Genomic DNA, 25,197 nt, shown 5'->3' on the forward strand with positions numbered 1-25,197 from the left:
CACAAAACACTTTATTTACCTACAATTATGTTTTTGTGCTGAAAAATACCTCTAAAGTGCTGGTTGCTAGGAATATCCATTACTTTTAATTTTCAATGATAACAAAAACAGAACACAGAAAGTGGAGGAGAGTGGAGAGGGAAGAGAAAGGAGATAGAAAGACGTAGAGTCACACAGATGTTAGAGCAAATAGTGAGTTATTTATTCACATCTACACTAATACTTCTCTAGTGTCCTCCATGGTGATGATATTTTTCTGTGTGTGTGCTACAAACGTTATAGAGCAGAATCTGCTTTTTTTTCTCGCTGTACAGGGTATAGAAGACATTTTAACAGCATCCTCCACCTACCATCTCTGAGAGAACTAAAAAATTGAGATGTAGCCTGCAGAGAGAAAAATTGGTGCTAAATGCCAGATGCAAGTTATATAATTGCGAGAAATATAATTGTTCTACATGTATATACACGAAAGCTTATTGTGAAAAGTAATCTGAAAAGTCAACTATGCTTTAGGCTGCTTTCACAAGGGCGACAGCAATATCACCACGAGAAAATCACAGCGATATTACATCTGTGTGATATCGCTGCCATTTCTTGTGGAGGTATCGCGATTTTGTCGCGCTCTTTTGCTGCGATTTTTGAAGAAATAGAGACACCATTACTGTTGAGCAAACACAAAAGGCAATTTTTACTGTGTAGGAGCACAGAGCAGGAAAAAGGTGGCATTGTTACTTTGTGTGGGAAAAAGGGGTATTATAACTTTGGGGGGGGGGCACAAAGGTGGGTACCATTACTGTCAGGCACAAAGGAGTCCTTTTTTTTTTGGAACAATAGCAGAATTATTACTGTATGGCGGACAGTACTGAGCTGCTGTATCTAAGCCTGTGTTGTGATACTTATAAATATGGCAACTCTGATGTATATAGTTCTTTTTGAAGTGGGGATAAAACATATGTCCTATGGATTTTGCATCTGTTCTTTTAAAGCATAAGCAATGCCATTGGCTCATTTAGAGACCCAGCAATGCAGCTCAAAAATACTGAAGGGCCACAGCCTTGAAGTGAAACTACATTGGGATAGAGGAACTGTACTTTTGCACCACAACAATTTGTTGTGTTAGAGCATCTATGCTTCTTAGAATCTCAGACTGAGAATCTTCCAATGAATCCATAATTCATGAGATGGAAGACTACCTTATCACTCACACATCTAAAGCCCCATTTAGACGGGACGAATGTCGGGCAAATGATGCCTGACACTTGTCCCGCACATACATGCTCCTGTGCTTCTGCACAGGAGCTTGTATCATTGGCTCACGGCGGGGCGTCAGGGCCAGCTTTTAGTTCTCGCTCCCCGCACCACTCTACATTCTGTTAACATAGTGGCTGTTCAATACTGAACAGTTGCTATTTACCCTGCTTACCCTGCACTCTTATAGTTAAACTCATCGCTCATCGTTTATGCTGCATTACCCCCTTGAGGATGTGCCACTGTAATATCACACTTATTGAAATGCTACCTCTTGTATAATGGCTTCAAGAGTTTACACAATCTGAGTCTGCATTGTACTAGAGGACTACTATATAATTTCACTTTGCTCAAGAGCGGTCATGTGGATAAAATGATGCTATAAAAGCCACTGACAATGTACAAAGAGTGATTTATATGAGAGCTTTTTTGGTGATAACAGAAATTTTGCCGAGAATTGGCAAGATTAGAAAGTAAAAATCTTAACAGCCCTAATAAATGAAAGAGTTAATTTAATATGGCAAACTCAGAGTAATCTTACCATGCCTGTAGGTTAATAAATCGTTAAGGTTTCACTACCGTATAGCAGCCAAGTTATTTCTGTAATCAATTTATATATGCACATTGTGGGACTTCCTGTGTTGTTCTTGAGTTCGGAAAACATTAAAATAACAAAGCATATGTTAATAGAAATCTGCATTCATCCAGGGCTCAAAAAAAAAAATTGCAATTAACATGCTCAAAATTGCCCAGAGGTGTTACTGCTAGTTTAATATCCTTTCCTTTTATTTGCTGTATAATGAAGAAATGACATTTATTGTCAAAGAAGAAATGTATTCTACAGAGGCGCAGGTAAATTATGCATTTTTTTTGTTTAAGGGAGTGAAAGGGACTTTATGAACTGTGCAAGAATCTTTTGGCAGGATAATGTTGGATGCATTTTTCAGATACATATCAGGCCTGCTGGTAAATAAAACAGTACATCACATCAAATTTTGATGTGCAGGAATATCATGGGAATTGAGTTAGATATGTCTGCAGTCCTGCATATTTAGTCACCATGAACAGCATTAATAGCAATAAACTCCAGCCGCTAAGAGCTGTTTTATTTAGCAACAATACACAAAGCAGCAGAGCGTATGCAATGAATACAGATATGGCTTAAATATTTTATCCAAATAATAATAATAATTTATTTATATGCTCTCAACACAATTGGTCAGTAGGCGAGAATAAAGCAGCATATACAGAAATAGTAGCGAGTAACCAATGCAGCTATTTGTATGTTACGCCAGGACTATCTGAACTAGATATTAGAAGATGATACAGTACTTTCTATAATATAAATCCACACAAAATAGAGAGACACCCTGTATTACTACTGTATGCTAACCTTGTTTTACCTGTGAAAGTCTTCAGATTTCCATCAAATACCCTTTAACTCAATAACTCTGCCCTGTTACTACATATGAGTAACAGCAGTCAACGGGCTGTCTTATAATGGCGTCTTTTGGATTTCCATTGGCAGTTCTGTTACATCTGTTGCACGAATAGCAATATTCTTGCCGTCATAATGACAAACACCATGGCAGAAACCTTAAGGGCTACTACAAGGCAATACAGTCTTTTGGGTGCCATCATAGCATAGTATTAGCAATGGAAGCCACAACACAAATGTGAACTTAAACTTCAATAAAAGGCATATAAGACTATCAGCCTACTATAGCTCCTTATGCCTACATTCATGTTGAGGGATACAGAGATTGTTTTCTTTTTAATTCTGTACAAATGTAACAGAATAAAAATCTGGCAGTATTCCATTGCATGAATAATTACTAAGGTCCTTTTCATGTTACTTGCTGTAACCGATATCGTTGTTATTTCACTTTTCCTTTAGTTGTCAATCAATCCTTACCATTATGTTGAGGTTACCCTTCAAAATTACCAGAATTTATAGTTACTTTTGTTACTGTCACCTATCCTTCCTTCCTTACTTAGAAAAATACATATCCATTCCCTACCATCTTACTGCTATGTGCATCCTCAGTGGAAATGTCTGTGTTTGGGTAAACATCCTACATTCTAACTCCAGAGAAGCAGGGAGCTTTGCATGTGCACACAACAGACTTAAAAGAATTTTTCATATTTCATATAGAAAAAACATAGGGACACCTGCTGGACTGCAGAGTTCCTTTAACATATCAGTACATGTAATTAAAAAAAACTTTTGATAAGAGAAAACAGTGAATTCTAGAAATATGTTTGTTCTTTTGGACCTCCCTATGATTATGTTTGTATACCATAAACATAGTAACACAGTATGTAAGGCTGAAAATAAAAAACGTCTGTCCATCCAGTTCAGCCTAGTATCCTGCAATGCTGATCCAGAGGAAGGTAAAAATCCAGATGAGGTAGAAGTCAATTTTCCTTATTTTAGGGGGGAAAAAATTCCTTCCCGACTCCAAATCTGGTAGTCAGAATAAATCCCTGGATCAATAACCCTTCTGAAATAATCTAGTGACTATAACATGTAACGTTGTTGCACTTAAGGAATCCAGGTCCCTTTTTAAACTGTATTTAATGTATCGTAATTTCTAATTAGAGAATCTGAATTATTCCTAAAGTTTAATTTTGTATTCACAGGTGGCTAATTTGCTCAGACTCTTCCATATTCCTCAAATAAGCTATGCTTCCACCAGTGCCAAACTTAGTGACAAGTCACGTTATGACTACTTTGCAAGGACGGTGCCACCAGACTTTTATCAGGCAAAAGCAATGGCGGAAATCCTGCGTTACTTTAATTGGACATATGTGTCTACTGTCGCTTCTGAAGGAGATTATGGGGAGACTGGAATTGAAGCCTTTGAACAAGAAGCAAGACTGAGAAACATTTGCATTGCCACTTCAGAAAAAGTTGGGAGATCAAACATGAAAAAGTCCTATGACAACGCTATCAAAGAACTTTTACAAAAACCCAATGCAAAAGTTGTTGTTCTTTTCATGCGGAGTGATGATACCCGAGAGCTTTTGGCAGCTGCCAACAGGTTTAATGCTTCATTTACATGGATTGCCAGTGATGGGTGGGGTGCTCAAGAAAGCACTGTTAAAGGCAATGAACACATAGCATATGGGGCAATCACTCTAGAACTTGCTTCACATCCTCTTAAAGAATTTGATAGGTATTTTAAAAGCCTTAACCCCAGCAACAATCATCGGAACCCTTGGTTTAAGGATTTTTGGCAACAAAAGTTTCAATGTAGTCTTCATAATAAGACTGAAAAACAATGTGACAGGCACCTCAATATCAACAGCTCTAACTATGAGCAAGAATCAAAAATCATGTTTGTGGTGAATGCTGTGTATGCCATGGCACATGCCCTACATGAAATGCAACGGAGTTTTTGCTCAAACACAACCCAACTGTGTGATGCCATGAAAACTGTAGATGGTAAGAAGCTATATAAGGACTTTTTGCTGAAAGTTAACTTTACAGGTAAGTCTTTTTGGAGAGCCTTATTCCATTCAACATACACTAATTAAATGAGCTATTTGAATTAATGAGGTTTATCCGTTCTAATTGTCGATTTTCCATCTGTCTAAGTCATCTATACTATGGGCAGAAAGGAAACAATTTATATACAAGATGATGGATAAAAACATTACACAGAAAGCATGAACTCAATGATCACAGAGTACAGATGTTGCTCTACATAATTAGATGCTAAGAGTGTGGATGTTAATTTAAATTCTCTATCGTTTCCTTTGCATGTAAACAGCTTCATAAAAAATAAGAAACAGTAAACAACTTAATAAAAAACATTGTCTTCTACCCCAGGCAACAAGAAATAAAACACCAGGAGATGAGCCACATATTGAAGCAGACCTTCTGCTAATTTGTATTAAGGTCAAGTTCTATGACTTTGAGTAGTATAGGTTTAAAAATGACCTTCAGATGCCTCTATGTTTTTTGCAGTTCTTTACAGTTTTTCACAAAATATTGAACAGTATTATTGCTCCTGTAGAATCTGCTGATTTTATTCTTGTATGTATATTGTCAGTCAGTCAGCAAAACCATCATAAAATGTGTTCTTTCCATAGAAATATAAGCCTATTCCTCAAACCATCTGCTGGATCATAAAATACAATTAAAGGGGGCATGCTCTGAAAGCAGAATTTCTAACCTATTTGTCTGTCCATCAACATTAGGGAACTACCTGTGATATCTCTGTACACCATGCAGCATACGGGTCATAAAAGCATCATGGAAAGGCCTCACAATTTTTTTAAATTTAACATGACAATTACAGAAAGGTTCATAATAACCTAATTTTCCATATATTCTCCATATCTGGATGTATTTTAATTAAACTATTATCAGAAGTATTTCTAGAAAATTGTCTCAGTAATTTACAGAAGAATTCTACAGTAGTTCTTAGTATTTACAAACCCGAGACGTGAAACAAGGCAGATTATAATAAATGGGTTTTGGCTGGTAAACTAGAGCCCAATGCAGAAAGGTTACTCTTTCTTTGGACTGTCATTGCCAAATTGCAACATACAAAAGTAAATAAATAAATGTGTATCATGAACAATTAACATATTACCAAGTTATTAGCATGTTGAAATATATATTTTTTCATGGCATGTAGTTAGTGATTAATTGTAGTTATTCAGGTCATCTTGGAGAGGCAATATCATTCCAAATAGAAAATGTACATTCGTGGAACCCCAGGCAGTTTGCAGAAAGAGATAGGGCAATCGTTGCAGGCAACAATTATCAGTTCTTTACTAGGCAAATGCTATCAGAGTCCTAGCACCAGGTAAAGTAATGCAGCCTCATGAACTTTACCTGATCAGGAAACCATGTTAGGATCTAACCTCAGGCCTAGCATTGGCTTAAAGACCACTCTTATTCACCAATCACTACATTCACTCAGTTGTAGAGCTGTATAGCCAGGTCCACTAACAGGAGTTTCTCACTCCCACAATTAGTAGGCTCCAAGGCCTCTTTGCAATTACATATTATTAATTTAAAGTGACCAGTAGCTGGCCGATAGAGAAGTATTCCACATATATTCCTGAAAAAAATATATTCATGAGTCCCCTCAACTTCTCTCTGACGTCAATGTACAGCAAATAACTTTTAAGGCAAAAACACATGTGCGCAGGCACTAATATGCTCACTGCTACAGAGTGTATTAGTGCACGAACAGGGTTGAGTTTTTTCCGGACAATTCAAACTCTGTGTTACAGCGCATAAGTTTGAATAGTTTGCATGAGTTATGAAAAAAAAGTGGGAAGATAGGGCAAGTCTCTATAACGGAAATGAAACCATTGAAATTAATGGTTTTGTTTCATCCTGCTATGCGACCATGATTTTCATGGCCGCATAACGGGACTAAAACATGCCCATGTCTTTAAGCCCTTACAAATACACTTTGTAGCTTTATGTATCAATGTATAGCAATACAAGCTAGTAGCAACAAATGTATATAAGACAAGAAATCACCTGTGGTATGAACAAAGTCCGATAACAGCAGTTGCTGGGCCATTTAGGATTATGAAAGTCCATTTAGCATGTCAAAAACCTTCTTCACACAGCTTCCACACATCACGTGAGTGACAACAACCAGCACTTACACACCAAACCTTAGCTTTTATACTTCAAGAGGCTTGTACCTGAAGGGACAAGTCACACACTCCCTTTGCCTCAGGAACCCTAATCTCTCTCCAGTATTGTAACCAGTTTTTTTCAACTTTCCATGATCGTTACAGCTGGGCCAAGATCAATATTCCCCAACCAACGGTTTACACCACTAAACAAAATTTAATATTTCACGCACCATAACTAATAAAACAGTTTTTCCACAATGAATTACATTTCTCACCTGATAAAATGAAGATCTCAACTTTAACTTTCTACACATATTTTTTTTTTTTTTGCCATCTTTGGAAACAATGCTCTGGGAATAGTCCTTACTAAGCGCAACATAATAGAACATTTCACATGGGCAATGATTTGGCATTACTCAGGCTGAAATGGTGCCTTTTCAGGTTCATCTGTTGGGCCCATGCACTGCTTTTCCAGGGGCTTCACCACCCTCTTCTAGTTGATTCTGTGCCACTGGCCCAATAGGAGGTATACAGATATTCTGCAACTGCAGGCAGTAGACAGCCAGCATCTGTACTGACTACAGTCTCCGTGGGTAAACAGTCTATCTTCCCTCATACATGGGATACATCCTTGATGATAGCACTCAGGATTGGTCCTTGCTGTTATTAAAGTAAGGCACTTCTAGTAGCCGAATAGGAGCAGGCATTTAGGGCCCAAAAGATATTGGCAAGCAATCACTTAGCATGCTTGAATTTAACTGGGGTCTATATATTTTGAATGATTTTTATCTATAGTCCTTTTTACCAGCCTGGCGCCGAATCTTTCTATAGTGCCTCTTATTCAGCTACTCTTACTGCTGGCTCCATCCAGCACTGTTTGGCTTCGTCTTACAGCCACCCTCCAGTCATGGGGGCATTGAGCTGGGTGTACTCTAGCCATTATCCCTAGTTCAGGAGGTGCTCTGATACATCCTCCCACTTCACGGACTACTAGTGCACAAAGAGATTCTGTCACGTCCTGTCATCTTCCAAGAACCAATTACCCCGGATGGTGTCAAAACAGAACACAGTTCTGCATATGCAATCCACTTGACAAACAACTCTGCTCTGGCCCTGCAACCACACTCATGTTAACTTCTCCAGATTCATTTGCTGGTCCTCTCACTCACTGACCAGGTCATTATCCTTCTCAGTTGGTCAGGCCTTCTCTACCAGCATTTCTTGCAGCTCCTCTTTTACCTTGCAGCTCCTCTTTCACCTTGCAGCTACCCTCTGGTGACCACTCTGCTATTTTTTTGTATCTTGTCTTGCTGAATACTCCAAATTGTGTTGTAGACCTGCACTCAGTTTTAAAAACATTCCTTACTAGGCAGATGGTTGCTACAAAGTCCTTGCGCCAGGTAAAGCAACTTGGCCCTACAGCCCTTACGGGATAGAGAAACAGTCTTAAGATCCAACTTCAAACCCAACATGGCACCAAGGTCTGTTTCATCCACCAGGCAACTGGATTCACTTGAGTACAGGGTACGAGGCAGTCAGTCAAACAATTGTTCAGCCAGGCAAACCGGACCAAAGTTTTTCATTCCCATGAGCAGGAGGTTCCAACGCCTCTTTGCAGTTCCCTTAGTCACTGTCATGCTGAACTTCTTCAGGCCTTCTACACACAACTTCCACACACCATGTAAGTGATAACAACCAATGCTTATATGCCATTTGTACTCCTTCACGACCTTCCCCGAAGGAGCGGACCACACACTCCTCTTCGTTCAACAAACTAATGTCTCTTCCCATAATGGTTAATGGTTATTTCAACCTTTACCATACTGGGGCCAAAACCACTTATACCACAGCTAAGCGGCCATGCCATTACCTGTGATATTAAACCATATTTAACATTTTCATATGCCATAACCAATATAACAGTTTTTGCACAATTAATTGCTATCTCTACCTGACATCTTTTACATCTTGGAACAAAAGACAGAGAGATGTATTCATATTGTATACTAAAGAGAAACGTTTACTTATATCACATACTTCCTCGATATAGCAATCAAATCCCATATTGTTTAAAGTGACCTATTTAGGTTAATAAATATCCCTCAATTTGTTTAGTTATTAATTCCCTAATTAGATTTCTTTTCCACTGGACAGCGGTTTAATAACAAGAAACTACTTTTTAAACTGCCAACTCACTGCTAGGTAATTGTTGGCTAGGGACTAGAGATGAGCGAGCATACTCGCTAAAGCAAACTACTCGAGCGATTCGGCTGCCGGCGAGGGGTGGGCAGCGGCGGGGGAGAGCGGGGAGGAACGGAGGGGAGATCTCTCTCTCTCACTCTCTCTCCCCTGCTCCCTTCTGCTCACTCCCGCAGCTCACCACTCACCTACGCCGGTAGCCGAATCTTAAGAGACAAGCGGGCAGGTACTCGAATAAGGCACTACTCGCTCGAGTAGTTTGCCTTAGCAAGTATGCTCGCTCATCTCTACAAGGGACAGCTTTGTCAAGAAGCAAGTGTTGGGCTTCAATCCCATGCATAAATACCTCTACAAGCTACATTTACTGGTCATTGCACTAACAACAATCAATTGATGGTTTATCTTTTTGTTCATTTACATTGGCCAGTTATTGTAATAATCTACCAGAAACCAGGAAGTCATAAAGTTAATTGTCCACTGAAAACACATCTAAGAAGTCTAACATTTTGTCCATTGAGTAGAAACAAAAATGACTATTTTCTCTGATAAATGTGTTTCTATATGTAAAGTATATCAAGTGACAAGTCATCGGGAAATGTGTGTGGGAGTTAATGAGTGGGTTTAATAACATCTTCATATCCTGAAATGTAAACAAATGTGTTACTGTGACAAACTGTTAAGAAATTTTCTTTCTAAGTTGGCTGTCAATGTAAAATTAAAAAATAGTTCTATTCACATGAAAAATAATGTCCTTTTCCCACGTTAATTGATATTCTGTTGCACAATAATCCACTAGACTATGTCCTATTTAGTTGATAAAAGGGTTGTCCCACCAAGTGAAGTTACACCCTATCTACAAGATAGGGGATAACTATCTGGTTGGTGTGGGTCTGACCTTTGGCACCCCCACCAATCCTGAGAACAGAGTCCTGAAGGCTAAGAAAGAATGCAGTGGTTGTCGAGCATGTGCACCACCACTCTATTCATTTCAATTGACTGTTGGAGATAGCTAAGTTCAAGTGTTCGACTATCCTTAAGCAGTTCCATTAATATAAATGGAGTGGTGATGCCATGCACGTCTGCTGCTCCATTAATTCAGGAACTTTCAGAACCCTCATACTTGCAGTCGGTGAAGTTCCAGCTATTGATTCCCCCCCAACCTGACTGTTATGCCCTATTCTGTGGATAGAGAATAACTGCTCCGGTGGAACAACTCCTTTAAGTAGTAGCTATGTGTACAGTATATAGCTTTAATGGACTGTTTCATGGGAGAAACCTGGCAACTGAATGATAAAACAGCAAGTGAGGAAAAACTGGGACTAAAAGGCATCCAAGGCATTGATAAAGATGTAACAAAATTTAAAGGGAACCCGTCACATTAAAAATCCAGGGCATCCTTAGGCTGGTATATAGTTTTGTGGGAAAATATTCAGTATAAATTGTATTTCATTCATTTTAATTCTTGTGGGCAGAATGAGATCTTTCTCTCTATACATATTTACACAAACAAGCCTGCTTCTCACTAATAGGATTGTCTACTGGAATCCTTTACCACAATTTTTTTTAAAATTTGGTGTTTATTGAATTTTGAAAGATTATCATTTGAAAAATTATTTTTGTGTGTAAAAGGGACTTTGGCAAAACAGAAAGAAAGAATGCTCCCCAAACTGTAAATAGGAAAGGGAAGTAAAAAAGTAAATTTATTTAACAACTGAAGCTACTGTTGGACTATTCACAGATATTTATTATAACAGAAGAGATTTATATTTAGAAGTCTCTTGGAAACATAGCCAATGATTCTATGTCTTCAGAAATTTGTCATAGTTATTTTTAATAGAAGTGAGATCCTCCATCTTCATCATCATCTCCTGGAACCCTTTTAGCCAATGGTGTACTGTAGGTGGATTAGTTTGTTTCTAAATGGCTGGTATGTAATCCCTGGCAGCTTTAACTTAATGACTTATGACAGAGCGTTTGTATGTAGAGAGGGGTATATCACAGAGGTGAAGTAGGGAAAAGACAGGAGATTTTGGTAAGGAAAAATCTGCGAATTTGGAAGATATTCACCATACCTATGACCAAAAATTTGCCAACAAAGGACAATCCCATAATATGTGTAGTAGCATACCATCCTCTCGTCTGCATTGCCAACATGTGGATGGGGACAGAAGGAAATAAAGTATGTATTCTGGAAGGTACTCTATACCAACAAGATCAAACTTTATAACCCGCCTCCTGTATATTACTAGCAATAGATGATTATTATTGCTCATGATTTATGAGTCACTATATATAACCTAACGTTCTAATTTTCAGAAAATATCAGTCCTGAGTCCCTCTCTAATTTGTAAAGAAAAGGTGGATCTATCATATTTGCTGTTGAGACCAGTAATCTATATATTTCAGAGAGAGCATGTCAAATAATACCTGACGTCAAGCACATACATTTAAACTGAGTCTTTATTTGATAAAAAATTCTCATCCAGAGACATTGAACATAAAAAATGAGAGCCCATGGTTCAGAAATATGTGACAGATGTATCTCAGATACCCATCTCCCATCTTGAATAAAATTCAGAGCTCTAAACTTATTGTCTAAAGGCCCATTTAGACAACTATTATCGCCAATCACAGGCAGCTCTCACCTGTCAATCAATGAAGGCTCAGTGCTGCCCCTGATTGGTTACAGCGCTCAGCCAATCAGGGGCAGTGCATTCTGGGGGCGGGGATTTTTTAATCCCTGGCCTCCAGAAGACATATGCCGGGGCTGGAGAGAAAAGTTGGACGGCTCTCCTAAGTGAGTTAATTTTTTTTTTTTTACTTTTCTTTACAGCTAGAGAGGATTTTCAGGAAAGGGTTTATATTTCAAGCCCTTTCCTGAAAATCATCGCTGTGGTGCTTGCCTGCAATCCATTGCTTTCAATGGGGCTGCAGCAGTGCTAGCCCCATTGAAAGCAATGAATAGCATCGTGGACCTCTGCCACAGCTGTCACAGCTATGGCAGAGGATTCCTTCACCCCTGCGGTCCCCACGGGGATAAAGGAATCTCCTGCCATAGCTGTGACAACTGTGACAGCTGTGTCAGGGGAGCGCAATGTATTGTCTATGTTTTCAATGAGGCTAGCGCTGCTGTCGCCGGCCCCGTTGTAAGCAATGGGCGATAGCGCTGCTTTTTCTTAGCGCTGCGAGTGTGCAGTGAAGGCATCACAAATGAGAATGTAACCATTGAAAATCATTGGTTTAATTTTCATGCGTTTTCACTCACTCTCGCAATGCAAAATAGCTTATCACCAGTGTGAAGCCAGCCTAAATATTTCATGGTTTCTCGAGACCAACAAATGTAAAAACACTGGTTAAATCAGATGCTGGTAATGTAATATTTAGTGCGTCAGTTTTTTTAAAGTTAATTTTAAAATTGGAAAGAGCAGCATAAAATTATATATCAATCTTCTCTTTCCTCTTTCTCTTCTACAACATGCTGCTTACAGCTCAGAGTGCATTTTCAACTTGATAGGTTCCCTTTAACTTAATATGTAACACTTTACATACCATGAGGCAGCAAATTTCCCTTCCCAGTAAATTTTCATTTTACTTACGGCATTTTTTCATCCCTGCCTTCCAAGAGCTATAAATATTCTTCTTTCTACATAGCTGCATAAGAGCTTACTTTTTGTGGGACTAGATGTACTTTTTAATAGCAACATTTTACCCTTTAAGGGCATGGCCTATTTTGGCCCAAAAGACGCAACGATTTTTGGGGGAATTTCATCTCCACTTTACAAAAGTGTGCTCCCTCTGTAAACCTTTTATAGCATGTAGGGGCTTAACAGCAGGGATCGCTGGTCTTAACGATCCCCGCTGTTGCAACGGCAGGCTGGCTATCAGTTCCACAGGAGCGAGTATAATTAGCTCGCAGCAGGGCAGCTGGAGGAGATTTCTCTCCTCGCTCTCCCTCGCCTCTCTCCATTCAATTAACACAGTGGCCGTTCAATACTGGATGGCTGCTGTCTACACTAAACGATCATCATTTAGGATTTTCAGCTGCATAAAATCCTGAACGATGATCGTTCAGTATAAACACCAGCCATTCAGTACTAAGCGGCCGCTGTGGTAATTGAATGGAGAGAGGCGGAGGGAGAGTCAGGAGAGAAATCTCCTCCAGCCACCCTGCTGCAAGCCAATGATACTCGCTCATGTGGAACAGCACGGGAGCAAGTACATGTGGGGATGAGTGTGAGCATCATTTGCCCGACAGTCGTCCCGTGTAATGGGGCTTAATTCTCTAACCATTCCTTAGGAATAGTAAAGGGGTCAAAGCTTGATTATTCAATGCTAAAGTAGGTGCACCCCTATGTAATGTAACTTCCCGGGTTTGTGAAAGGGTAAAATTTGGCACAACAATCTAACTGACCTCTGTGGTCATATACAGAGGATAATCTACCTCACCTCTATGTGTATATACTGAGGACAATCTAATTGACCTCTATGTGTATATACTGAAAGGCTGTAAAATACATAAGGAAATGGCCATGGACTGCAGGGAGGGAGCATGCCTTTAAGGCTAAGAAGGGACTGCAGCCTCCAGTCTGGGGTTAAATTTGAATAAAAAGGGGTATTACCTTTAAGGGTAAAAAGTGAGAAGAGTGGGAGGGGTGGCACATTCTGCAGAGGGACATCGGTACATGCAGTCTGAGGAGAATCTAATGCTCCTCTATGTATATACATATTTTATTCCTCGGTTTCTCTGAATTAACCATGACTTCATAAAAAATTTTCATGCAAACAGGTAACACCTGTACCAAATTAACTCGGGCAAAGCTGAGTATATCAGCTAGTGTACCATACATTTGGAGAATTGAGAAACAATGGAGAAAACTCACTTTTACTACTGTAGACACTATAACCAAGCACCTCTCTTGTTCTCTTATCCAGAACTACATTCCATGCAATAACACTTTTCAGTTTAGGAGGACCAAGAGGGTTTCTGAATATTTATAGAAACCCTATAGGTATGGAATGAGGGATTATAACCTATATTCACACACAGTACTTATTAATGCAAATCAAATTATAACCATATTTTAACTTTTAGGATTGCAATAGTTCCACTCATGTGAGAATCAATTAAAAAAACACTTGCAGCTTTTTGTGAAACTACTGTATTATGATGTTCACTTTTTACTTGCAGTCGATCCAGGTCATTTTAGCATAAATGTGCAGTATCTTTAGCTTTAAAATCGTAAACCTTAGCAAAAGACTATACGGTATAATTGTGAAAAATCCATATCAGGACATAAATTGGCACAATTAGACATTTTGTTTTGCTCAGTTGTTCCAATACTTGTGTGCCAGTACTTTTGGGGGAAAAAAAGCAGCACCACTATAAAGTAATAAAACTGATTGACGAGATCAGAAATCTGCAGAAAAGGATCGACAGCTGGAGAAAAGAAATCATTAAACACTGCAAACCACTTGTGCATAGCTAATTGGGAACTAATACTACATTTACATTACATACAATCCATACAACTTTTAATTATTTTCAAACTCTGCATAGTTTGAGCAGAAGGAAAACATCTATGGTTTACCTTATTATAGCAAATAGCTCCCAGTCCTAGTTTTAGTTGGCTGTAGTTATCTTGTCTTCTGTATGGTTATACAGGGCCCAATGGACGTTTTGATCACTTATATGTGGATATGATGAAAGCTGTGAAGGAAACTTATGGGGTATTCCAACAATTCAAAGTGAAAATTCTATAATTCATAAGGCGATAACATGTGATTTTGCAATATAATGTTATAACTTGTTTTACAAAGCTGCAGAGATATTGCCTTACCTGTGGTCTCCCTCCTGCTTACTTCTTAGTTGATATTGTTAGAGTATTTGGTTCAACTTGGTAATACTCAAAGGATATCGTAGCTTTATCAATCAGGTATGTCTAATTATCTGTACAACGCACTGGAGAAGAACTTGGACACATAACAGAAGTGGTTGAGTCGTGGCTCAAAGCCCTTCTGAGCAAAAAACTTCGTTTTTTATTTTTAAAGGTAAATGAGGAATAACAATAAGCAATCAGTGCCTGAAAATACCTGATAACTATCCTATCATTGATTAACAACATGTATAGCATTTTTGTCTGCAAATCATTTTAAAAGATAATACATGATGCATGAATTTATTAATCTTATGAGCACCTGAATATCTATAACCATATATAGTAATGCCTTAACCCTGAAGGTTCTTTGCTGAGTAACTAAACTAAAGCTACCATAAAAAGCAAGCTAGTAGCACATTTATTGAAAAAAAAGAAACCTTGCCTGTCTGCCTGAAAACCATGCTGAAGCAAAGATCCTCTAAGGAGCTGCCGCAGAAGGTATCTGACTTCTTCTCGGCATGGCGCACCGGGCAGAGGCAGGCCGCAGGCTCCCGCAGTCTACCATCCCCCACAGGATACATCGCAAGTGAAGGGACAGAGCTGCCTTCTTCCACCCCAGTTGCCAACTCAGCCAGCATCACTGTGAATGGCGGGATGCTGCAGCAAGCACAGTCGGGAAATCTGTTGAGAGCCGCAGTGAGTAAAGGGGAGGGGGAGGCACACTTCACCCCTGAGGGAAACAAGGTGGCACCCACAATCTTATCTCCCCCCCCCCCCTCTCCCCAAGACTCCTCAATAAACCCTGCTGTCACAACAGCCCGTGCTGCATTAGTCATAAGCCCATTACAAAGTAAGCAGCTAGAGGTGCTTCCTGGGAGGAGAACAGTGAGACATCTAAAAAGGCACATAACTCCCACATGATACCCAGCAAAAAGTAATCCACCTTGCCTTCTCTCTCATCCTCATCCACAAGTCCAGAGAAACAGAGGCCTAGGCTCTCATCATCTCTCTCTCCACATAATGTCAGTTTCCCTGATGAGGAACCCCTAGCGACTGTCCCTGCATCCAGCCACCCAGCCTCAGAGGAATTTAAATAAGCATATGCTGATAGCGCTGAGGGCTTCACTACAGTGTGATCTGAATCACTTTTCCTCCATGTTTAATTCCTCCTTGCAAGAAATAGGAGAACATACTAACCATATTGAGCATAAAATGGAAGAACTCACTACCTCACATAACAGCCTAATAGATGCACACTACGCGCTAGAGGAGGAAGTGTCGCTCATGAAAAACAAGATAGCAGATCTTGAGGACAGGAGCAGGAAAAACAATGTAAAATTTAGAGGTATTCCTGAAAATGTTACCCAAGCCAATTTAAATTAATTCCTATCAAAACTTATAGCGGCACTACTACCAAGCAGTTCAAAACAAGACCGAGTAATTGACAGAGCCAACAGATTACCCAAACCGAGATTTCTTTCTGAGGCAATCCTGCAAGATGTGATTGCGAGAATTCATTTCTTTCACATAAAGGAGGCTCTGTTGGCCACACGCAAAATTCCCAATTTACCTAGCCCATTCTCCAATATGCATTTGTATGCTGATTTGTCCACATCCACCATCCAGACCAAAAAAACTTTCTCGCTCACCACAAAAGCTCTAAGAGCCACTGGAATCCCGGAGAAACAACAAGATGCAAACCGGATGCAGCAAAAAAATACCCCCTAGAAACTGATCTAGTAAATCTTATGGACAAAGCTTTGCATATTCTTTTGTCTGTCTTGTGGAGGCCATTTGCGGCTGCTGATTAATGTCCAAAGCAACCGGCTAAAAGAGGTTGATGACTGCCAGGTGAACTTTTACTGTCTCCTCCAAAACATATTCAGGTGTTAATACCTGATCCCTTAAAGGGGTTGTCTCACGAAAGCAAGTGGGGTTCAGCACTTCTGTATGGCCATATTAATGCACTTTGAAATATACATCGTGCATTAAATATAAGACATACAGAAGTTATTCACTTACCTTCCCTGCGCTGGCGTCCCCGTCTCCATGGCTCCATCTAATTTCAGCGTCTAATCGCCCGATTAGACGCGCTTGCGCAGAAGGGTCTTCTGCCTTCGGCTCAGTTCGTTAGCAGCGGCGTTCTGGCTCCGCCCCCTTCTCCTCCCCATCACGGGTGCCGATTCCAGCCTCCTGATTGGCTGGAATCGGCACACATGATGGGGCGGAGCTACGCGATGATGCGTAGAAGTGGGCGGAGCCAGAACGCCGCTGCTGCCGAACTGAGCCGAAGGCAGAAGACCCTTCTCTGCAAGCGCGTCTAATCGGGCGATTAGATGCTGAAATTAGACGGAGCCATGGAGACGGGGACGCCAGCGCAGGGAAGGTAATTGAATAACTTCTGTATGGCTCATATATAATGCACGATGTATATTACAAAGTGCATTAATATGGCCATACAGAAGTGTATAACCCCACTTGCTTTCGCGAGACAACCCCTTTAATTGTTTGATTCATGTGTTTTTTGTTTCAGGTCTTTCTAAATGTATAAAAGACCTACCTGTCTTTCCTTGATTGCTGATATAGTTACTATGTTTAGTATATGTGCTCCCAGGTGTTTGATTCCTCACTCTATCTTAATTTACCATGTCGATTAAGATCTTATCACAGGATGCTAAGGCGCTAAACTCACATTTTAAAAGAGCAATGATTTGGAAGGATGCCAATATGTCCAAAGCAGACGTGTTATGTCTGCAAAAAACACATTTCTCGGGAATAGCCTGCCCAAGATTTACTAATAAAAAATTTCCCTAAATTTATAAGTCTTGCGCTCAAGAGAATAAACAAGCAGGAGTCCTAATTGCAATTAGAGAAGATCTTAATTTTGTGATGTTAGAGCAAATAAATGATCTCAAAGATATCTTGTCTTGGTGGGCACGCTAAATGGGAACCCCATCACCATAGCGAATATTTACGCTCCAAATAGTGCCCAGATTTCCTTTCTAAACAAAATAATAAAAAAGATTTAAAAAATACAAAGGGAAAGGTTGGTAATATGTGGAGACTTTAAAGGGGTTGTCCCGCTCCAAAACGTTTTTTTTTTTTTTTCAATAGGTTCAGTGCGAGACAAACCCAATGCATGTGTTTAAAAAAAAAAAAACGTTTAGTACTTACCCGAATCCCCACGCTGCGGCGACTTCTTCCTTACCTTACTAAGATGGCCACCGGGATCTTCACCCACGATGCACCGCGGGTCTTCTCCCATGGTGCACCGTGGGCTCTGTGCGGTACATTGCCGATTCAAGCCTCCTGATTGGCTGGAATCGGCACACGTGACGGGGCGGAGCTACGAGGACCAGCTCTCCGGCACGGGCGGCCCCATTCACCAGGGAGAAGACCGGACTGCGCAAGCGCGTCTAATTGGGCGATTAGACGCTGAAATTAGACGGCACCATGGCGACGGGGACGTTAGCAACGGAGCAGGTAAGTGAATAACTTCTGTATGGCTCATAATTAATGCACGATGTACATTACAAAGTGCATTAATATGGCCATACAGAAGTGCTGAACCCCACTTGCTTTCGCGGGACAATCCCTTTAACATCATCCCAGACAAATCAATAGACTCCATGGCCAATCATAGAATGTCTCCCATCTTTCACCCTTGGCTTCACAAAGATGCTTTATACGACACTTTCAGGTGTCTGAATTTTTCGTCTAAAGAATATACCTTTTACTCTCTACGTCACAAAACATTTTCACACATAGACATTTTTTTGGTCAACAGGTGGACTCTTCCAATAATCCTAGCATCAGAAATAGGCAGAAAGAGGCCTTAACAGAGTTCTTCGACATAAATTCAACCCCGGATAAAAAACTTTTTTTTGAAACGCACACAAAACGGTTATTAGAGGATTACTAATAAAACTAGGTGCCCAGCATTAAAAAGAGTAAGCAAGCACAGATCAATGACCTTCTGGATTAAATTTCAAAAACAAGAAAAAATTATACAAAATCTTCCCCCAAAAGAGTACCTGCTAGACCTAATGGAATTAAGACATACCCTGAAATCAATCCTGGTAGAAGACTATAATAAAAATCGAGACTATTAGCAGGCAAATTTTTACTCCTCTTTAAATAAACCCTCAAAAATAATGGCCCATATCACAAAGCAACGGCATGTCAAAGCTTAAATTCCACATATTATCAAAGTAGATAATCCCATGATTAAATTGCCTCACTCCCAACAAAAAGCAGAATAATTTAAAACCTTCTATGCCAAGCTTTGTAATCTTAAAGATGATCCTGCTACTCAAGCTAATTCAACCATTATAAGCAATTTTTAAAGTAAAATGGCCCCTCCCACTATAAGCAGCAAAAATCAAGAGCTAGATAAACCCATTTCACTGTCTGAGGTGTCACATTTTTTAAAACACCAATAGTTTTAAAGTCCCCACGCCCAGATGGGTTCTCTAATGAATACTATAAAATATTTTCCCATGTTTAGGCCCCACACCTTGCTTCCACATTCATCAAAGCAATGACTAGAGGGGCCCTTCCAGAGGAGAGGTTGCAGGCTACCATAGTCACTATTCCTAAGCCAGGTAAACCCTCAGATCACCCAGCTAATGGCAGGCCGATCTCACTGTTAAATTCAAATACAAAAATATATTCTAAGATCCTGGCCACAAGACTCCTCAAAATTTTACCAGATATAATACAAAATCACCAAGTGGATTTTATTAAAGGTAGACAGACAGTGGATGGTATGAGAAGGACACTGAATTTAGTTGCAGCCATGGGATTGCGTCGGGCGCTTCTCTCCTCCTTGCCCTGGACACAGAGAAGGCATTCCATAGACTCCACTGGGGGTTTGCTTTTGCCACCCTTCAGAGATTTGGTGTAGGGGAAAATGTTTCTGCAGGCAATTCAAGCCCTTTACTCTACACTTTCCGCGAGAGTTTTGGTAGATGGGGCCCTATCCATGTCCTTCCATATAACGGAACTATAGCCTAACAATATCGAAAATGAATTCGCCACTTTTTATTAGTTGTGAAACTCACCATAGCTAGAAAGTGGAGGTCATGGTCTTCCCCATTTTGAAAATCTTTTTGACATGGTAGACGAACATTACACTTATGAGAAAATATATGCGAAAACAAACAACAACCTAGATAGGTTCAACATTGTTTGGAGTTCCTGGAGGCGCTATATGCTATTAAGTTAAGGCGCTGTATGTTATGGCGCCATTAAAATGTTATTCATTGATAGACTGTTTGTTCTACTATAATCTGTACTACCCAGAAATAATGAACTATATATCATAATATTGAGATATCACATCTTTCAAATAATTCTTTCATGCTTAAATGTATTAAAAGTTTGCCATGTGAATATACCCTTATACCGCTACTGGTGTTTGTCTCTGTCCACATGCTCTTTCCCTTCTGTCTTTCTAAAGATCATGGTTTATTTAGTTAGGCTACAAATACTTTACTGAGGACTTCAGAAGAGGATACACAAGGATAGGTTCTTATTTATGATATGAGCTGCTCGTAGAAATACAGTAGTATTTACACTGCAATTAAAACTTCCCAAGCTTGTCTTCTTTACAGCTATAGGTTAAGCTAAGATTTATTTTGTGACAAAATAACTAAAACAACTGTGATCATTCAGCCACCACACTTCTCTTCTTTTGTCCAAAGCAGAGGTCTTTAATACAAAAGATTCAAGGATTGCTTGAAAAAAAGAATGTGAAACACAATGGCTAAATGAGATAAAGGCACACAAAGCCTAGTTGATGACAAATCTGTTCTTCTCAAGAAATATGTGTTACGGTATCTTTACATGGGCCGAATATCAGGCGCACAAACTACTGCCTGACTATTGCTCCTGTGCATCAGCAAAATAAGCAGTACCTAAAATATACTGTACAAGCAAGGTAAAATAAGTAAAATCATTATAGTCTCTCTCACTCCACCATGTGTGGTTGGGGATTGGCCACCTGTGACAAATGTTATTGCTGTCAATCACATAACTGTCTCTGTTGACCGGGGGGGAAGTCAGGAGAGGACAGGTGGTCAGACCCAAACTATAAATGGTGAAGTTGGGTTTTGACCACCATTTAAAGCTTTCGGCTTAATTATCTTTGTGAGACAGACTTTAAGCCAAAATAAAGAGGAGTGGCAGCATCGTTTGGGGCAAAAAAATCTCAGTCTTTATTCTCCCATAACAAAGGAGACACAACGTTTCAACCTGTAGTTTTACTCTCTATTTAAACTGTGTGTATTATGTACATTGTTAACTTGACAAAGACCTACTCTAAGATCGAAACGTCGTGTCTCCTTTGTTAAGGGAGAATAAAGACTGAGATTTTTTTGCCCCAACCGATGCTGCCACTCCTTTTCATTTTGGCTTGATGCACTGGTAGATATGGTCCGAAACCATGTGGCTGTTGCATTGATTTAATCCCTGCCCATATTTGGGAGAGAGGTGTGCTGTTTGTGACTTTGGCTTACTGTGAGACAGACTTTAGTCATTAAGCCATCCTAGGAAGCTCTGTTGTTTGCAGAGTAGCATAGTCTAGAACTATTTGTTTAGATCAGCTGTTGCCCCTTTACCTATTTTACTTTAAAATACTGTACCTAAAACATTTCCCTAGATGTTTCCCTATGCATTCAAACCAGTGAAGAAATTAGCATAATAGTCTATCCTTAATCATCTAAACTTGCTGAATGCACAACCTTGAACTGTAAAGAAGCTTTTTGTCTGATCAACAAAAGGGATTTTGCTTTAAAAAACAAGTCTTTTCTATGAGTGTTTAATATGAGTTTTTGACTACTCCCATAAATTCCCAGTTCATATTTGAGGATAGTTAGACATTAATTGTACTGTGGAAAGCATAAAACTCAATTCTTAATTACAAGATCCCCAACCTTCTTTTGTTCATGAGCCACTTTCAAATATGACAGGTAATGTAGAGCCATACTGGATATTAGAAGAGAAAACTATTAGAATGCTATTATATAATAGAGAACATGCTTATTAAAGATATGACAGTTACATTGTTTTTACCTGGGATATGATTTTGACCCTATTGCCAAATATCAAATATATTTTGATAGCCTTGGTGCCACTTGGGTACAATTGTATTTGGAGATAGTAAGAGCTCTGGAGTCAAATGAAAGTGTTGTAAAGAAAAAAATCACGTTCTGTGCTAAAACAAGAGTGCAGCAACTATTTATTTGACACTGGCTTGAAATAAGTATTTAGGCCATATTCCATTGTGACTGTGTAGCTCAGCTAGTGTTAATTCTAACTTTCTGTCCCTTTTACCCAACTCTGCTGAATGCTAAAACACGAAAGAATCAGTTTATGTATGGCCAAATAAAGAAACTAAATAGTGGAACTGTAGAATGAAATGAACTGCTTTACTTACATGTTTTAAAAGCAATAACACACCAGGTCATCAATGGAAATATTTTTCAAGCCTGAGGGTGCAGATCACAATAAAATACTTTACATGAATATGGGGAATCAATATAGAGAGTTTGCAGCTTACAGCTGGCCATGACAGGCAAGTTTCACTTATGCTCAGACACATACTACAAGCCCTGGAGAAATTAATATTAAGATAATAAAAGAAATGAAACATTTCTTTTACATAAAAGAAATTCAATGCAATGTGATAAAACAAATATTTTATGTGTCTTGGTACAACTAACACATAAATTATTGGTCAATTTGGGGAAAAAATAATTTAGATGTGAAAATACTTTATAGACAGACAGATAGAGCACAGACTACACAAAACCTGTCAAGGTGTTCTGTGGTATCATTATTTATTCTTTATTTTCATATTACATATTCTACTTAAAGTGGGACTGTCCAAATAGCGTCTCGCAATTTATATTCACCTATTATTTTGAGTGAGAGAGGAAACTGGAGGGCCCGGTGGAAACCCATACAAACACAGGGAGAAAATGCAAACTCCATGCAAATGTTATTCTTGGTTGAATTTGAACCCATATTTTCCATCATATCTTACGGATGCTCTATCATATTGAGATTTGGGGAATTTGGTGGCCAAGTCAACACCTTGAACACTGTGTTGTGTTCCTTAAACCATTTGTTTCATCCCAAAATTTTAGTTACTAAAAACCTTTTTCAAGCTATAAAATCTATTCAATCCATTATATATATATACACACAGACACACACTAATCAACTTCAGTACATATTTTGACCAATCACATTTTAAAACATGTCACAAAGACATATTATGTGACTAATATACAATCACACTTTTACGTTTAGATGAACATTGCAAAGTTGCAGGCCATCTGATCCATGTTGTCTCAGCCCCCTTAACTTGGCACTGCGCATGTTTACCAAATTGCCAACTGAGGTTGCTCAGAATCGAGTGTCTATAGTAGCATAAGCGCCAACATAGGCATCCATAATAACCAATACCACATGAAGTCTAAAGTGTGCATACACAGCGACAGGGGCGTACCTATAGGGGATGCAGAAAATGCTGTTGCATTTTGGCCCAGAACCCTTAGGGGTCCCATAAGGCTTCTCTGTTCCATATAGGAAGCACAGTACTATAAATAGAGCATTATAGTTGGGGGCTGTGTTAAAGATTTTGCATTGGGGGCCAGAAGCTTCAAGTTACGCCTCTCCACACCGCTATCCAATTACAGTAACAAATCCTTTAGTGTCATAAGGTCCACCTCCACTTCTACTCACAAATCTATTTAATACAACAGTCTCACTGTTGTGTTACCATGACTACCCAATTGCTAGCCATCGGCACAGTATCCCTTTCACCCCAATATTTGGGGTATTAACTGTGCACATACCATGTTTTTCACAGTGGAACTTTTTTCATGGGAAAATGTAAAAACGCATACGGTCATGTGAAGGAGGCCTGTACGCACTGTATTATCGCATGAATGAATAATTGCCGCGATTAAGTTCCAAACTTTAGCTGCATATTTTCAGCCATTCACACTGGCCAGTGCTCTGTATTGGCAAAAAAATACACAGTAGCGATGAAAATCATTGATCGCTGTAAAATCCTCAGAATGACCAATAATGGTTAAATCGGGCTAGCTGTGTTCTTTTCCCAGCGTTGTACGCTGTGTACCTCTTAATTCCCTTTTTTTCCAGCTTCAATTGAAGTGTATGGGAGCTTCCTGCGTATCTCGGCAAAAAATAGGGCAAGACCTATCTTTTGACACCGCGTATAAAATCCTGCTATTTTTCATGGCACAATTTTTTTACGCGCCTAAAAATCGTTCATCTGAATGAATACATTGGAATCCTATGTTTCGGATGGTTGTGACTTTTGGGTGATTTTTTTATGAGGCTAAATACCAGCGTAAATACAATCATGTGAAGAAGGCTGAAGTGTCAATGGCTTGGTAGTTTTCATTTTTCAAGAGCAGAATATGAAATGAAAGCTGCTCTGTGGTTGGTTGCTATTGACGACACAGACAATTTTTCTTAGATATTTATGAAATCTGCCCTATTGCTTTTATCCATTTTATATTTTATCCTCCATAAAATTTTAGTCAGGTGTAGAAAAATGCTGCAAAGTAAGAATTTTCTTCAAAGGAGAAGGTGTCTGATTGACTTATAATTTTTCTGCAGCAGGACGACTACTCCAAACGTAAAGCCAATGTCATTAAGAACTATCTTAAGCGTAAAGAAGAACAGGAGATGCTGGAGGTGATGATACGCTGATCTCAACATCATCCAGTCAGTCTGGGATTACATGAAGAGACAGAAGGATTTGAGCAAGCCTATATCCACAGAAGATCTGTAGTTAGTTCTCCAAGATGTTTGGAACAATCTCCTTTCGAAGTTCCTTCAAAAGCTGTGTACAAGCGTGCCTAAAAGAATTGGTGCTGTTTGAAGGCAAAGCGTGCTCACATAAATATCGATTTGAGTTACATTTCTTTTTTGTTCATTCATGTAGAATTCTGTTAATTGACAAACTATGAACACTCCTATTTTTGATTGCATTCTAACTTTGCAGCATTATTTCCACACTTGCCTAAAACGTATGCACAATCTTGAATATATATGTATATATGTGTGTGTATTTTACCATGTGCTGTGTATTAACATAATGAAACATCCTACTGTATTATTTTTCAATGACAACAATGTTGCAAACATTGTGGATCACTAGAAATTATTTGCCTGTTGGCATTCCATTGTCTTGCTAATTTTAAAACTGTACATAAAGCTC

The 25,197-nt window shown here is 39.2% G+C and overlaps 1 protein-coding gene across 1 annotated transcript in view; it reads left to right on the plus strand.

The window, feature by feature from the left end:
• The window catches only part of GRM3 (glutamate metabotropic receptor 3), a 127,932-nt gene that overhangs the window by 22,275 nt on the left and 80,460 nt on the right, over positions 1-25,197 (plus strand). Inside the window, exon 2 of the mRNA XM_066589906.1 lies at positions 3,892-4,741. Within this exon, the coding sequence (XP_066446003.1) occupies positions 3,892-4,741 (850 nt within the window). The remainder of the gene's footprint in view (positions 1-3,891; positions 4,742-25,197) is intronic.

Source organism: Eleutherodactylus coqui, chromosome 2 (assembly GCF_035609145.1).
Source record: "Eleutherodactylus coqui strain aEleCoq1 chromosome 2, aEleCoq1.hap1, whole genome shotgun sequence".
Taxonomy (NCBI): Eukaryota; Metazoa; Chordata; class Amphibia; order Anura; family Eleutherodactylidae; genus Eleutherodactylus; species Eleutherodactylus coqui.